General features: G+C 44.0%; 1 protein-coding gene and 1 pseudogene across 7 annotated transcripts in view; both read left to right on the top strand.

Moving 5' to 3' along the window:
* Positions 1–17,295, top strand: part of GAREM1 (GRB2 associated regulator of MAPK1 subtype 1) — a 247,930-nt gene that overhangs the window by 187,635 nt on the left and 43,000 nt on the right. For all 7 annotated transcript variants that reach the window (XM_008261187.4, XM_002713492.5, XM_051852035.2 and 4 more), the window contains one exon: positions 7,224–7,354. In XM_008261187.4, coding sequence (XP_008259409.1) covers positions 7,224–7,354 — 131 coding nt within the window. The remainder of the gene's footprint in view (positions 1–7,223; positions 7,355–17,295) is intronic.
* On the top strand, positions 9,221–17,018 carry LOC108177161 (heterogeneous nuclear ribonucleoprotein A3 pseudogene; annotated as a pseudogene).

The following is a 17,295-nucleotide window of genomic DNA, read 5'->3' on the forward strand; positions in this document are numbered from 1 at the left end:
TGATTTAATCCATCATCTGACAGACCTCAACTGCTACCCAGCCATGTCAGCCTCCTAAGAAAGACTGAATCAATGAGAACACCTACGAGAGCTCCTACGTTGGCAGGCCCAGCATATCAGGGAATGATTGAGTTGGAAGCATTAGTAGGATGGGGTGGGCATGGAACACGGGTGTGAACAGTGGATGATAGTGGGTGTTTGGTATAATAGGGACCCTGTTTCCATTTGGCAACACTCCAGCCAAGTTAGCGTGTGTGAGATGAAAGATGAGGATCTTTTTCAGTCTGAAACCCCAATCGCCCCCTTTTTACTTAAACACATTTATAGTGATTTAGCTGGAAGTAGTTCTTTGTCAGCTAATGTTGGTTCTAATCTTTAAAGCCATTCATATCTGGCTTTAATCACATTTACTGTAATAACTGCTCAAGATGAGGGGTGCGGGCAATGACACAGTTTAGTTAGATCCTAAAGGTAAAGACTTAGTAATAAATAAATAAATGTTCAGTAGTCCGAAGAGAAAAACATTACCTTAAGAAGACATTTGGAAGCTAGCACTGTGGCATAGCAGGTAAAGTCACTGACCGCCTGCAGCGCCAGCATCCCATATGGGCACTGGTTCAAGTCTTGGCTGCTCCACTGCCAATGCAGCTCCCTGCTAAGGTGCCTGGAAAAGCAGCAGAAGTTTTCACAAGTACCTGGGCCCCTATACCCATGTGGGAGACACAGAAGAAGCTCCTTGCTCCTGGGTTCAGATCAGCCCAGTTCTGGCCATTGCAGCCATTTGCGGCCCCTGTACTCATGTGGGAGAGCCAAAAGAAGCTCCTGGCTGCTAGCTTTGGCCTGGCCTAGACCCAGTTGTGGGAGCATTTAGGGAGTGAACCAGTAGATGGAAGACTTGTCTCCCTCTGTCTCTCCCTTCCTCTGTGTGTAACTCTGCTTCCCAAATAAATAAATAGGGTCTGGCGCTGTGCTGAAGCGGGTAAAGCCGCCTCCTGCAGTGCTGGCATCCCTTATGGATGCTGATTCAAATCTCTGCTGCTCCCCTTCCAATCTAGCTCTCTGCTATGGCCTGGGAAAGCAATGGAAGAAGGCTCAAATCCTTGGGCCTCTCCACCCACATGGGAGACCGGAAGAAGCTCCTAGCTCCTAGCTTCAGTTCTGCTCGGCCCCAGCTGTTGCAGCCACCTGAGGAGTGAACCAGCAGATGGAAGACACTCTTTCTCTGCCTCAGGCTCTCTGTAACTCTGCCTTTCAACAATAAATAAATCTTTAAATATAAATAAATAAATAAATTTTTAAAAAAAGTAGTTGGGTCACTGATACCCATGTGAAAATACCCTGAAAATATATGTATATAATTTCAGACATTCAAATTTATAGCATTTGGTCATATTCAGGGGTTGCTTTGCTTTTTTTCTCATTCTCTCCTCTGGGTACATCAAAGTTTCATGGGCTAACAGAGCCATTGGTTCTGACGTCTTCCTGGCCAATGAGAGGACGAACACAAATGACTGTGCAGACTAATGTGCCATGGCTCCATCAAACACCATCATTCATGTGGTCCATTTACCAAAATGCAATATTATAGGATCCTGGACACATTCAGAAAGTCACTGAAGAATGCTTACAGAGGAAGCACTGAAGGTGAAAGAAAAGAGGATAGAGGTGGTTCTGTCAAGAAACTGAGGCTCTGCTGTTCGAACCAAAATTTCAGTCATCCTGGCACATAGGACAAAAAAAAGAAAAAGAGTTCTACACCTTCCTTGTGGGAAAAAACATTCTACTTTGTCAGGAGACACTTCGTTTCTCTAGCATGGCGCCACCATAGGCTCCTGTACTTAAGCACTGGAGCAGTGTCTGCAGTCACATGGCCCTACCCTGGCCTGCACAGCAGCCACCAGGCACATGTGGCTGGGAGAGTTTGAAATGCAGCTTGTCCAGATGGCAGTGGTCCATGAGCGTAAAGCTTACACCGGATTTAAGAGACTTAACGAGGCAGAAAGAACAATGCAATGCATTGATGGTGTTTATATTAATTTAGGTGTGTTCACTTAAATAAAGCATTGGTAAAATTAATTTCACTTTTTTCCCTTTTTTTTAAATGAGGCTGCCAGAAAATATGTAACTGTGTAAGTGGCTTGCACTATATTTTTGTTAAGACTGATACTTAAGGTAATGTCTCATTTGACATAGTAGAGAATAATATTAGGGTACAGTGAAGAATATATCTTTGGCCTGCATATACATTTCTGAAAGGACAGCAGAATTTAGTGTAGGCATGTAGCTTTTAGATAATTCCTGGAATTAGAGATTTAGTATCTGCCAACCACTTAATGAGTGTCTGGCATACATACAAATCCCTCCATCTTAGGAAAATTTTTCTAAAATATTAATCACAAATTTAAAATAAATTGTTTCATACTCTTGAAAAGATATCATCTGCAGGTCTTCATGAAACTTTACTTGGTTTCATGGTCGTTGGCTTGAATTGTGTACAGGTTCCAAATCTACAATTGCCTTTCTTACTCATCTAACAAATTAGAAAATGTAAATCACAATTACAGATAAATGGAAATTCTGGCAAATATCTGGGGTCTCTGTCCACTGATTCCAGAAGTTCTAACCAGATGGACCTATACATTTTAATTCCACTGTTGACTGCTTTTGCACCAGGTAGATCACATTGCAATGCCAAAGGAGTGTCTGTTTTGTCTTGGAAGAAAATTTCCAGTGATTATCTATCTATCTGTTCTGTACTTGAATCAGTTCCTGGAAAGGACTTCTTGAGATTATGGACAGCATTCAGGGCAAGATTTTTTAACTAGGCCACTCTCCTCTGCCTGGATTTTGAGCTCTCTTCCTCCAGAGTGAAAAAACCTACTCCATCACAGCCCACAATCCATTGATCCCACTACTTTTTTTCACTGTCCCTCTTCACTCCCATCCAAGATCTCGGTCCCTCTTTCCCCAGCCTATGTTCCCTGTCATAATCAGTCCCTTGCACATAGCCTGACTGCGTTGCCCCTCTGGCTTGTCACATTCACTTAGCAGTTCCATAGCCTTGGCTGAATCCAAATCTCTGCCTACTTAGTGCTGGTGCCTGTACATCTGACCTTAGCTGGAGAAAACCACAGCTCCACCCTCTAGTTTTGTTTTTAACCCATGACCGTGAACCTCAGCAGTTACTCACTCTCATGGGGCCTTCTACAGTCCTCTCCTCTTTCCTTAGCGCTCTAACACCTCTCAATTGATGCTTTCCTTCCAACTGTGGCTGAAAACTTTGTGGCAATAAAAGGGGACTGAAGAGGCGCTCCCTGTGCTCCTGTCTCAAGGCAGCTCCTCTGTTCCAGCATTAGATGTAGCCCCTCTGCCTGCTCAGTGGCAGGGCTCCAGTAACCCCTCCCATCATGAGCCTCTCCCTGTTGGTCATTCCATCAACACCCACGCATGCTGTTACCTCTCCGATCATATTAGGGAGAATGAAAGCAGTCCCTGAATCCCACTTCTGCTTCCAGCCTCACCTACAACTCCATGTCTCTTCCCTTTATTGCAAAACTCTCCAAATATCGCCTGGTGTTCATTCTTATTCTTGATTTCTTCCTTCTCTGTCACCTCTTATTTTAATTTAATTTGATTTATGTATTTGAGAGAGAGAGAGAGAAAGCACTCCCCCATCCACTGATTTACTCCCCAAACACCTACCACAATTGGGGCTGGGCCAAAGCCAGTAGCTAGGAACTAAGTCTGCCATATGGGTAGCAGGAACCCAATCACTTGGGCCCAATCATAGTACCTCCCATGGTCTGCATTGGCACGAAGCTGAAAGTAGGAGCTGCAGACGTGAATCCAATCCAGGCACTCCAGTGTGGGATGCAAGCATCTTAACCAGTGGGCTAAACCCCACTCCTTGGGCTCCCTTGAATTGGGGTCTATCAGGCTTCTGGCCCAGCCATTCCACTGCTCTTATCAAAGTCCCTAATTCAGTACAAGATGCTAAATCTCACAGTTCTTAGTCACATTTCAGTGCCCTGTTAGCATTTTGCATTGCTTTCCTTCTTGAAGCGTCCTGGCTTAGAAGACGCATGTCTTCCTCATTTGCCTCGTTCCCCTGACCAGTCCATCTCAGTCTCCTGGGATACAAAGCTCTCTTTGCTGTCTGCCTACCTTCAAGCCCCAAATCACCATCCTTAAAGTGGCATGGCTTAAAAAAATAATTTATTTATTTATTTATTTTGACAGAGTTACAGAGAGAGAGAGAGATCTTCCATCCACCGGTTCACTCCCCAAATGGCTGCAATACCCAAGGCTGAACCAGGCCAAAGCCAGGAGCCAAGAACATTATTCAGGTCTCCCATGTGGGTAGCAGGGGCCCAAGTATGTGGACCATCTTCTGCTGCTTTCCTAGGTGCATTAGCAGGGAGTGGGATCAGCAGGACTTTAACTGGCGCTCATATGCAATGCTGGCATCGCAGGTGGTAGCTTAACCCCCTGCACCACAACGCTGGCCCCAGTGGCATAGCTTTAAATAGCATCTGTGTGCTGATGACTCCCGGCTGATTATTTCCAGCCAGACCTCCCACCTTGCCTCCCAGATTATATGTCCATCTAAGAACTTTTTGGATCTCTCCATTTGTGGGTCCAGTGGACATCTCGAACTGAACCCCGATGCCCCCTCTACCCCTCAAACCTGACTCGGTTCATGGCAGCTCTGAACCTTCAGTTGTGCAGGGCAGACTCCTGGCACTTTCTCATGGCTTCCATTCCTGCCATCTCATACCTCCTCACTGCTTTCTCTGCCTCTTCTCAACATAACCACCACAGGGATCCCCTGTAGCATCGGTTAAATCACCTCATCTCCACTGTTAATGGAGAGCAAACAATTCCCTATCAGCCCTAATGATCTGACTACCTTTTACCTCTGTGTCTTCTCTGTCATCCCATACTCACCTCACACCAGCCATGCTGGCAGCATGCCATGCAGGTGCCCACCCAGCTGAGGCTCTTTACGAGAGGAAGTCGCCTGTGTTTAAAATTAGGAGAACTCCACCCCTATCTCCCAAGTATGTTGCTGCCTCACCTACCTCCAAGGTCACCTCAGCAGCACCTGCTCTGGTCATCCTGCACTCTCATCCCCCTGCTCTGGCCTGTTTTCAGTGGCACCTGTCACCCTCCGACATCCTACACACTGCTCAGTTACTGTAATTATTATCTATTTCCTGCTGGGATGTCAGTTCTGTGCTGGGTGTCTAGAACAGCACTTCAGCCTGAGATTATGAGTGAAAGTTTCCCTATGTCTGCCTGATATTGGATGGAAACATGCCGAGATCTGCCTCTGATAGCTTTGAATCCTTTTTAAGTTTCTCAAACAGGATTGTAAACAGGATTCAGAAAATAACTGCTAAGAAGCATTGTGTCCTTGACTTGATTGCATATGAGCTTTTATTCTAAACACAACTGCTCCAGAATGTAGCAGCAGTGTCATACATATTGATATGGTGTAAACAACATAATAGATCCTTGACATTTTTAAGGATACATTCAAGTTCTTCACAAATCTCTCACACTGTGGATACTATGATAGTATATTCTCACATGAATTCCATGCACAGCAATAAAAGGCAGGCAGGCACATGGCGCTCACTCCACAGCCAGCCTCTCTGCTAATCCTTCTCATTGTGCCTCAGTAGTGTCCACTTTACAGCAGCTCGTGAACCCCTGACATTGCCCGCACACTATGAAAGCCAAGAACATTAGAATGTTTGGTGTACAGTATCTGATTTGAGCCTTGGCCGTGCCACTTCGGATCCAGCTTCCTGCTAATGCTCATCCTTGGAGACTGCAGGTGGAGGCTAAAGTACTTAGGTCCCAGCCACCCTCATGGGAGACCCAGAGTTCTGTTCTCTTTGCCTATGACTGGCCCAGTCCTGGCTGTTGCAGGCGTCTGGGGAGTGAACCAGCAGATGGAAGATCACTCTTATCTGTGTGGGTGTGTGTCTGTTTGTGTGCATTTGTATCTGCCTTTCAAGTAATATGAAAATAAATAAAAATAAAATGAAACCAAGAATATCAATTCTGTGAAATCCAGGAGTCTGGTATGTTACTTTATTTAAAAATGTTTAAATACTAACTTTAAAAAATATTAGTTCTACCAGCTTACTGGGCCTTGGTTTTAGGCTTCTACTATGTGCAGGTGTTTTTACAACTGAGTAACAATTTACTGTTAAAACAAAATGGGGGGCCAGCACTGTGGCTCACTTGGTTAATCCTCCACCTGCAACACCGGCATCCCATATGGGCGCCGAGTTCTAGTCCCACTTGCTCCTCTTCCAGTCCAGCTCTCTGCTGTGGCCCAGGAATGCAGTGGAGGATGGCTCAAGTGCTTGGGCCCCTGCACTCGCATGGGAGACCAGGAGGAAGCACCTGGCTCCTGGCTTCTGATTGGCGCAGCTCCAGCCATAGTGGCCATTTGGGGAGTGAACCAATGGAGGGAAGACTTTTCTCTCTGTCTCTCTCTCTCTCACTGTCTATAACTCTACCTTTCAAATAAATAAAAAAAAAAATGAACAACAGTTTTCACTCTTTTTTTAAAAAAGATTTATTTATTTATTTATTTATTTATTTGAAAGTCAGAGTTACACAGAGAGATAAGGAGAGGTAGAGAGAGAGTCTTCCATCCGATGGTTCACTCCCCAGTTGGCCACAACAGCTAGAGCTGCACTGATCCAAAGCCAGGAGGTTCTTCCAGGTCTCCCATGCAGGTGGAGGAGCCCAAGGACTTGGACCATCTTCTGCTGCTTTCTCAGGCCATAGCAGAGAGCTGGATTGGAAGTGGAACAGCTGGGATTTGAACTGGTACCCATATGGGATGCTGGCTGTGCAGACAGCGGCTTTACCCGCTACACCACAGCGCTGGCCAAGTTTTCACCTTTAAGACCAAATACCAAGTAAGCATCTCAGCTTGATTTTGGACCTCTAATAATAGTCTCTTAATGTAAACAAAAAGAAAAATACCTGGTTGTTTTCATTTTTAAACTGGTATCTAAACATATATATAGTATATTCTAGTTTAACAAAGATTTCTGCCATGCCCACTTTTAAAACAACTAAAAATGAACAGGAATCTGATAAAGAAGGGTTGACATAGACAAAGAGGATGCTGTCGCCACAGTGACAGCTGTCCAGTGAAAACATCTCACGTCTCTTCCGGTTATCATGTGTTTTAGGGCAATTCAAGCTGCTGGAGCAAGACCGAGATATAAAGGAGCCAGTGCAATATTTCAACAGTGTGGAGGAGGTGGCTAAAGCGTTTCCTGAACGCGTGTACGTCATGGAGGAAATAACATTCAACGTGAAGGTAGCTCTTGAAGAACCAAATATTTACCCTCTCTAAACCCACTTCACTTCCAAGTCTGTGTGTACACAGTAAGTGCGCATCTGTGCTTCCCAGGAGAGGAGAGTTCCATCTTCCTCATGGGTTAGTGTTTGTGGGTAGAATTTCATACAATGAAGAGCTGACCTGATTCCCTGACAGTGTACCATATTTATTAGCATTGTCTAATTGTTTTGTGTTTTTAATTTAGACTTCAGTCCCTAATGTGTAACAGTTTTTTGGCCAGATTTGTGAAGCTGGATGTTCCACTTTTAGGAACAGCAGGCATATGATAAAAACAAATGCCAACATTTATTTTTAAAAAAGAAAAAAAGGGGGGGAGGGGCTTCCAGAGCATGCCATGAGTTCAGCAATATATTCATTCCATTCTTAGTGGACTATTTCAATACATGCAGAGAAAATTGATTTATAGAATGTTGCCCAGAGAAAAGCTAAATTGTATTTGCTGTGCTTCATTTGTTTTGCATCTTTAAAGGGACAGTATACTCCCTGTCAACAGGTTGGGTGAGCTTCTTTGACTAGACTTGATTTTGAGGAGACACTGACGAGAGGAGCAATGCCACCAACTAGAGCCAATCTGACAACCTGAAAACCTTCTGCATTTTCTTTAGCAACATTCACCATTCCACCGAAGCATTTTAGAAAGTATTCATTGAAAAAACTTTCTTTTTAACGTCATGTCTGCAGGAAGTCCAACTAAGTCATGTTCTCTGGATGTTTTAACATTTAGGGACAAGGTTCTTATTTCTTAGAAATCTAGTCAATGTGAAAAACAGACCGCAAGGTATCTTGGCCCAGAGCACGTCACAGTGTCTTTGTGGATGGGTGAGTCACTCCACCCACACCCTTCTGGAAAGCAAGGAAATGCCTGAGACGGACTCCTCGCTGGAGAAGTGGCTGTGCCCTGTTGATTAGCTAAGCGTGGTCATTCTGTTATCCAGAGCTGCTATGCTCTACTCTTTTTAGTTTTATTATTAAGGTGGATGAGGTTTTAGACTTCATGAAACCTTCACTAAGTAAACCATGCTTATATACAAAAGCATTTCTGTAATTTTTAACTCCTTCAGTGGCCCAGGACACAAGACATTAAGACCACTTGCATTCATTTACATTGAAAATTTGTGAGAATTTGTTCATTTTTAAGATTCACTGGCCAGAAGTTAATTAAATCCTATTCCACTAGTACCTTGATATGATTTAAATCTCTCCTTAAAACATATTTAGAGTTTTCTCAATGAAAAAAAAGTTGTTTAGAAAAGAAAGTTAATGTGTGTAAGCTCTTCTCTAGCAAGATTTCATTTGGAATGAATGGTAAAAGGCATAAAATTTTTTATGATTTTTAAGGTTTCCTCCAGTATCAAAATATAACTTTCTGTCTTTTACTACATATTATTTGTATACACTATTTTATTTATTTATTTATTTGACAGATAGAGTTAGTGAGGGAGAGAGACAGAGAGAAAGGTCTTCCTTCCATTGGTTCACCCCCGAAATGGCCACAAAGGCCGGTGCTGCACTGATCCGAAGCCAGGAGCCAGGTGCTTCTTCCTGGTCTCCCACGCAGGTGCAGGCGCCCAAGCACCTGGGCCATCTTCCACTGCCCTCCCGGGCTACAGCAGAGAACTAGACTGGAAGAGGAACAACTGGGACTAGAACCCGGCACCCACATGGGATGCTGGCGCCACAGGCAGAGGATTAACCAAGTGAGCCACGGCACCGTCCCCTGTCTACACTATTTTTAAAAGATATTTCAGGCAGCTTTTTATTGGTGGATTTTGTATTTAAATCAGCAGTGTTTAAAAAATACTGAGCCTCTCAGTCCCATATTGAACTCGAGTTGGAAGAGGCGAGTCCAGTCTCAAAATCGAGGGCCATGATCCAAAGGAACCAGAGCAGTTGAGGAAACTGTTTATTGGTGGTCTGAGCTTTGAAACTACAGATGATAGTTTGAGAGAACATTTTGAGAAATGGGGCACACTCACAGATTATGTGGTAAAGATAAACCCCCAAACAAAACGTTCCAGGGGCTTTGGTTTTGTGACTTACTCTTGTGTTAAAGAAGTGGATGAAGCAATGTGTGCTCGACCACACAAGGTTGATGGGCGTGTTGTGGAACCAAAGAGAGCTGTTTCTAGAGAGGATTCGGTAAAGCCTGGTGCCCATCTAACAGTGAAGAAGATTTTTGTTGGTGGTATTAAAGAAGATACAGAGGAATATAATTTAAGAGACTACTTTGAGAAGTATGGCAAGATGGAAACCATAGAAGTTATGGAAGACAGGCAGAGTAGGAAAAAAAGAGGATTGGCTTTTGTAACTTTGGACGATCATGATAGAGTTGATAAAATCGTTGTTCAGAAATACCACACTATTAATGGGCATAGCTGTGAAGTGAAAAGGCCCTTTCTAAACAAGAGATGTGGTCTGCTGCTGGATCACCAAGAGGCCGTGGAGGGGGATCTGGCAGCTTTATGGGTCATGGAGGGAACTTTGGAGGTGGTGGAGGTAATTTTGGCCACGGTGGAAACTTTGGTGGAAGAGGAGGCTATGGTGGTGGAGGTGGTGGCAGCAGAGGAAGTTATGGAGGAGGTGATGGTGGTTACAATGGTTTTGGAGGTGATGGTGGCAACTATGGTGGTGGTCCTGGTTATAGCAGCAGAGGAGGCTATGGTGGTAGTGGACCAGGATATGGAAACCAAGGTGGTGGGTACAGTGGAGGAGGAGGATATGATGGTTACGATGAAGGAGGAAATTTTGGAGGTAACGTTGGTGGTGGTGGAAACTACGGTAATTTTGGTAATTATAGTGGACAACAGCAATCAAATCACGGACCCATGAAAGGCGGCAGTTTTGGTGGAAGAAGCTCGGGCAGTCCCTTTGGTGGTGGTTATGGATCTGGTGGTGGAAGTGGTGGATATGGTAGCAGAAGGTTCTAAGAAAACAGCAGAAAAGGGCTACAGTTCTTAGCAGGAGAGAGAGCGAAGAGTTGTCAGGAAAGCTGCAGGTTACTTTGAGACAGTTGTCGCTCCCCGTCTTCGTGGGGGAACGACACTAAGCCCTGCCTAGGCTTCATATCCGAGTCACGGCACCAATATGTCGCTCCCCATCTTCGTGGAGGAACGACACAGGACCCTGCGCTGTTCTTTTCATCTGCTCGGCCCTCCCCGGGTTTGCTGCTGGTTCTTCCCGGGTTGGCTACTATCCCTTCCACCTCCGTGGAAGGGCAGTTCCCCCTGGCCGCATTCCCCACTTCCGCAGGGGAGCGGCATACCGCCGGCCGGTTCTCTCGGGGGCTGCACGGGTTCCCTTAGATGTTCCCCATAGATGTTCCTGGTGAATGCCGTCTCTCTCCTCCTTTATAGTCCTCCTCCGCCAATCCCAACTCGGCTGCCCACACGCCGAGTACGCTGCTCTCCAGTCAGGAGCAAGTCCTACAGTTAATTGGTTGAACTGGAGGCAGCTGTGCGGAAGCTGTTTACTTCTCTCCCAGCGCCATATTGTGGGAGAGCAGATGCATAGAATAAGTCTTAATTCCAGTAACTCAGTCTAGTCCGGTTGCTCCCCACAGACAGTTGTCCCAAATGCGTTAGAGGAACTGTAAAAGTCTGCCACAGAAGGAACGATAATCCATAGTCAGAAAAGTTACTGCAGCTTAAACAGGAAACCCTTCTTGGCCGGTGCCGCGGCTCAATAGGCTAATCCTCCACCTTGCGGCGCCGGCACACCAGGTTCTAGTCCCGGTCGGGGCGCCAGATTCTGTCCCGGTTGCCCCTCTTCCAGGCCAGCTCTCTGCTGTGGCCAGGGAGTGCAGTGGAGGATGGCCCAAGTGCTTGGGCCCTGCACCCCATGGGAGACCAGGAGAAGCACCTGGCTCCTGCCTTCAGATCAGCGCGGTGCGCCGGCAGCAGCGCACCAGCCGTGGCAGCCATTGGAGGGTGAACCAACGGCAAAAGGAAGACCTTTCTCTGTCTCTCTCTCACAGTCCACTCTGCCTGTCAAAAAAAATTTAAGGAATTTTTAACTTTAAAAAAAATACTGAAACACAAACCTTTTGATAGAATTTTTTAATATATAGAGTAGCCTGATTGATTACATTCATTAAAATGTTTATATTAGAGATGCCATTTAAGAATTCAGAAGCACAAATGAGTGTATGAAATGAGAACATCCATGAAGCTAACAAGATTTGGGTTGAGCTCCATGTTTTACAAACATAAATATTTAATATCTCTAGTTTATTGCATCTGAAGTTTTAAAATCCATCACATCGAGCTTGCATGAATCATTAAGACATTATCCAATTCTGCTCAGAGAACAATTTGATATAGGAACCTCAGAAAATTTGCATAAAGAAATATGGAAAAATGTTCATGTTTATTGAATAAACTGCTAAGTGAATAAATAAACTGATGAGAGCTTTGGCGATGTTGGCAGGATACTTCTTAGGCTAAGAATAAGTGTAGGCAGTCATGGTCTTCTTCAATTAAAAGTAGATTTGATTATGACATCTGTCTAAGAAGTATGGAGAGCATAAAAAATGGAATGTTTGATTATAACTTCCTGCAGAGAGAGAGGAAAAATGAAAACCAGTTATGTTTATTCACAAACACACCTATTATCCAGGAGCAGTATTTTAAAAGATAAATTTCAAGCCTCCTTTGACAATTGCAACCTCTTTTCTTCACTTCAGAAACAACATCAATTAGACCATTGGAATTAACCATTGAAGCAAACCCTTGCAGTTAAGAATTGATAACTAACTGCATCATGAGAATTGAAAGGCACAACTACTGTTGGAAATATTTTTATGTCTATATGTGTGGTAAATACAAGTCCAAATTGAAATGAATCATAACTTAGAGTAAAGCATTTTTCTTCCAAGACTAGCAAAATTTTTAAGTCAGTGGATAGAGCTATTTATACCTTTATTTTAAAATGCAGTAGTCCTTAAACGTGAAATTAAAGAAAATTTGTCTCTAGAAAAAATGCGTTATCATGTTTAAAATGATCTGCCTGGTTGCCTCACCATTGATGAGCTGCAGGAAGTTTCCAGTTCTTTAACCAGCACGTACATGTTGACTCACCCCTAAAAGCCCAGCACTGTTCTAGGCACTGTAGGTACATAGTGCATACCCAAGTTCCTGCCTGCATGGAGATGATGGACTGAGAGGAGAGACGGACATTAAATAAATAAATAGAACCTCCAAGTAAAGAGTCCAAGAAGGCAGTTTGTTATACAGGTCTGGAGCTTGGAGAAAGATCTGGGTTTGGGGTTTACATTTGGAGCTTTTTGACTTCTGGAAGATATTTGAAACCAGGGGTATAGTTGAGTTTATGTCCATCAGTGGTTCTTAATCAAGAACAATTTTGTCCCTCAGGGATATTTGGTAATGTCTGCATGATTGTCATGACTAGGGCACGGAGGCTGATGTGTGCATCTGATGGATGGAGACCAGGGATGCCCATAAGCATTCCACAGTGCACAGGGCAGGCTTCTACTGCAACAAATTACCCCACCCCGAATGTCCACAGTGCTGATCTTGAGAAAGCCCAATCTGGACACTAGGTAAAGAGGCGAGGAGTTCCCCTCAGTGTTTAGGGTTCCAGAAGAGGAGGTTGAGAAGGGCAGCAGTGAGGTAGAAGGACAGAAGAGCATGTGGTGCCCCAGAAGCCAAATTCGAGGAGAAATGAGAACTGTGCCAAATGCTACGTAGCAATTGAATTAGAGGAGATTTCAGAACTAAATGAAATTTAGCAAAACGGGAAGCCATCGGTAGCCTTGGCAGGAAGGAATTCTTAATCAGCTCAGAGACCTGAAAAGTAAAGCAGAGTAGTAGTGCAGTGGGGTGGGCCGGGAGTTTTGTCAAATTCAATTTCAAGTAAGATTACTCAGCATCACCCTTTCTTCTTTCCAGCCATCTTCAGCTTCCTGGAGGCAGGTACAGAGTAGCTAGAGAGTTGGATTCAATCAGAGTTGAGGTTCTGCCGGGTGAGCATGTAACCCAGATCAGCCTAAGTGTTCATGGAGGATGCCCCAGAATGACAGGCATCACTGAGCTGGCGAATCCTCACTGTGTAAGGAAGTGTGAGTACAAGATGTTTAACTCCAGTGAAAGTTCCATTCCTGATGGGGCTAAGAAACTTTTTTTTTCATTAATAAATCTGAATTTACAAAGTACAACTTTTGTATTGTTGTGGCTCCCCCCCCAACCTCCCTCCCTCCCGCAGCCCTTCCCTTCTCCCTCTCCCTCTCCCATCCCAGCCTTCATCGAGTTTCATTTTCAATTACCTTCATATACAGAAGATCAACTTAGTATATACTAAGCAAGGATTTCAGCAGGCTGCACTCACACAACCGCACAAGGTATAGGGTATTGTTCGACTAGTAGTGTTGTTAAGGAACTTTTGAAGTAGATAATATTTGAGAACGTGAGATGCAAAATAGGAACTAAAAATCTAAGGTGGGACAGTCAAGAAAATGAAGCAGTATGTGAGCAAGCGACCTCTTGCTGATCATTTGTGTGCATCTCCTCCAGTCCCTGCAAAGCTAAAGGAATTCCATGTTTACAGAAAAGCAGTCAGGGGGCTGACACTGTGGTGCAGCAGGTTAAATCACCAACTGCAAATGCTAGCACCAGCATCCCATCTGGGTGTCAGCTTGAGTTCCAGCTGCTCTACTTCCAATCCATCTCCCTGCTAACGCACCTGGGAAAGTAGCAGAAAATGACCCAAATATCTGGGCCCCTGTTGCCCACATAGGAGATCCAGATGAAACTCCTGGCTCCTGGCTTCTCAGCCAGCCCTGACTGTTGTGATCATTTGAGAAGTGAACCAGCAGATGGAAGAACTCTTCTTCTATCTGTCACTCTGCCTTTTCAAATAAACAAAATAAATTAAAAAAAAAAAAAGATTAATAGCAATTACCTACCTTTTTCACATTTTTTTTTTACTGTTCAGCTTTGGATTGCCAAGAAGAAATATTTTTCGATGTTCATTTGTTTTTCTGCATATTTGTATATACTTTTAAAAAAAAAAAGATTTATTTATTTGAAAGTCAGAGTCACACAGAGAGAGAAGGAGAGGCAGAAAGAGGTCGGTCTTCCATCCACTGGTTCACTCCCCCAATTGGCCACAAAGGCTGGAGCTGTGCTGATCCGAAGCCAGGAGCCAGGCGCTTCCTCCAGGTCTTCCTACACAGGTGCAGGGGCCCATGGACTTGGCCATCTTGTACTGCTTCTCCAGGCCATAGCAGAGAGCTGGATCAAAAGAGGAGCAGTCAGGACTCAAACCGGCACCCATATGGGAGACTGGCACTGCAGGTGGCGGCTTTATCTGCTATGCCATAGCGCCGGCCCCTGTATATACTTCTAATAGCTTTTTCTGTCTTAATTATTTTTTATTTTCTCAACAATCAACTATATTCTCATGTTTATTCCCAAAATCAGCAAATTCATATTTCCTGAGTTGGCAATCTCACAAAAGGCTCATCCCTCCACCTTTTGGTAACAAACAGCCACACCAACAGTTTCCAGGTCATTGATTTTTTTTTTCCTTAAACAAGCCATCATGAGCTAATTAGTGAATTGGACTGTGTAGTGGCTCAGGCTCTGAAGTCAAAACTGAGTTCAGACCCCAGCTCCAGGCAGTGACTGTGACCAGGGGCAAGTTACAGGACCCCTTGGATCCATGGTGTCTTTGTCTACAGAAGGGGGGCCATACCACTCAACCCAGCCCATAGGTTTGTTGTGAGAGTTAAGTAAGGCACTCAAGTCCTTTGCAGTTGCCTGTATGCCTGTTTTTTGTAAATAAAGTTTTACTGGTACAAAGCAAAGCCCACTTGTTTGTGTTGTGTCTCTGGCTGCTTTCAGGCCAGCAGCACAGTTGAGTGGTTGCAACAGATTATATGACCCACAGAGCCTAAATTGACTATCGTTTAGCCCTGTAAGAAAAATTAGCCAATTCCTCATTCAGAACATAAATTCATACTAAATTGTTTTAAGTTTGTAAACATTTTCCTACCAGATTATTAGGCTTATTCTTTATTTAATACTTTACACTCAGTGTCTTAATATTAAGAATTCAGTGTATAATAGCTTTTTTTGTTATTGTTTTAAAATACTCCACTTCAAATACTGTCTTGGGAGGCTTATTTCCTAGTGAATTATTTTAAATATCTTCCAGCCTTTCAAACCTCATCCAGTAATGAGAAATTTTCCCACACATGCCTTCCCTGCCATCAAACTAATGAGTCACAAATCCACTTTGGATTTAATTTCTATCTTTACAGTGACAGTTTGGGTGGGAGAGAGAAGGAGCAGCCTTTGATTTGGCGTCGCGTCTGAGGTATCCTGTCTTCACTGCTGTAGACCAAAAGCTTTCTACATTGAAAATTACTGCGCTCAAATCTGAGGGAGCCCAGATTCCCTAATCTGGATGCTATAATGTTACTATTTTGGTTTCAGCTAGTGAGGTCCATGCTTTCAGCTGTTCCAGTGCAGATTTCCCCAAAGGCAAAATAACAAGTTTGCATTGTCTCAGCCAGGGAAGGCAACCCACTCAGAGTGTGGGATTTCAGGGAGAGGTGGAGGATGGGCACCACCTCTGCTGGCTGAGACTCTTAAAGAACCGTTTCCAAACCCTGTGGTCCAGGGAAGGATCTGAACTGGCCGCCCTGTCACCTGCATACCAGCTGCTGAATCTGGGCTTGGCACCTGCCACGGGTGGGGGTGTCAGTGCCTAACACAGCAGAGCTGCTGTCGTGAAGGGAGAAGGATGTTAGGGATGCCTTTAAAAAAATTGTTTATTTGAAAGTCATAATGACAGACACAGAGAGAGGGAGGGAGGCAGAGAAAGGTCTTCCATAACCTCTGGTTCCCCAGATGCAATAGCCAGGGTAGGGCCAGGATGATGTCCAGAGCCAGGAACTCCATCCTTCTCTCCCATATGAGTGGCCAGGACCCAAGTACTTAAGCCATCTTCCCCTGCCTTCCCAGGAGCATTAGCAGGAAGCTGGATCAGAAGCAGAGAATCTGGGACTCCAACCAGCATGCTGATATGAGTTACTGGTGTCACTGGCAACACCTTAACCCATAGCACCACCACAGCAGCTCCAGGCATGCCCTTTTTTTATAGGAAAAAGAAAATCATAAGAACTTACATGGGCCTGAGCTTCTCTGTACACACAGTCTCTGAGTTACAATGATTTGACTTGGGATTTTTTTCACTTGACCATGGTGTGATACATTAAAACTGTACCATGAATTTTGAATTTAGATCTTTCCCAGGCTGGTGATATACAGTACAGTGCTGTCTGGTGAAGCTGGGCAGTGGTAGCAAGTGCAGCTCCCATTCAGCCCTGTGATCAGGAGAGTGAACAGCAGGATATTCAGAGGTCAAGTGCCTCAGATGCATTTGTAACTTACGGTAGTTTCCACTTAGAGTGGATTTGTTAAGACATAGCATCATTTAATCTAGGGAGCATCTGTGCTAAGAAATGTAACCAAGAATAAAATAAAATGCTGTAAGTAATCCATACGACTAGAAATTTGCACATTTTGAGTTTTTATAAATATCGCATTTTAGATCTGGACGTCCTCTTGTCCTGTTCTTTCAACACATATGAAAAATAAGAGGTGGCTGTGTTTACCACATAATGACTTAGCAGCAAAGCCTCATGGAAAAATCAGGTCTCCTACTTCCATGCAGCCACCTTCTGGAGTCCACCACATTCTATTTGTGGATTTGAGATGAGACTCAAGATTGTGGTCAGAATATACTTTCAGACACTATAGCTTGTATAGGTAACTCATTTCTTTAAAAAAAAAAAAAACTAAGCATGTTCAATAGTTACTATATGTTGTATAATACATATCCATGACCCATTTTTTTGTGTTTTTGAAACACTTATG

Source organism: Oryctolagus cuniculus, chromosome 10 (assembly GCF_964237555.1).
Source record: "Oryctolagus cuniculus chromosome 10, mOryCun1.1, whole genome shotgun sequence".
NCBI lineage: Eukaryota > Metazoa > Chordata > Mammalia > Lagomorpha > Leporidae > Oryctolagus > Oryctolagus cuniculus.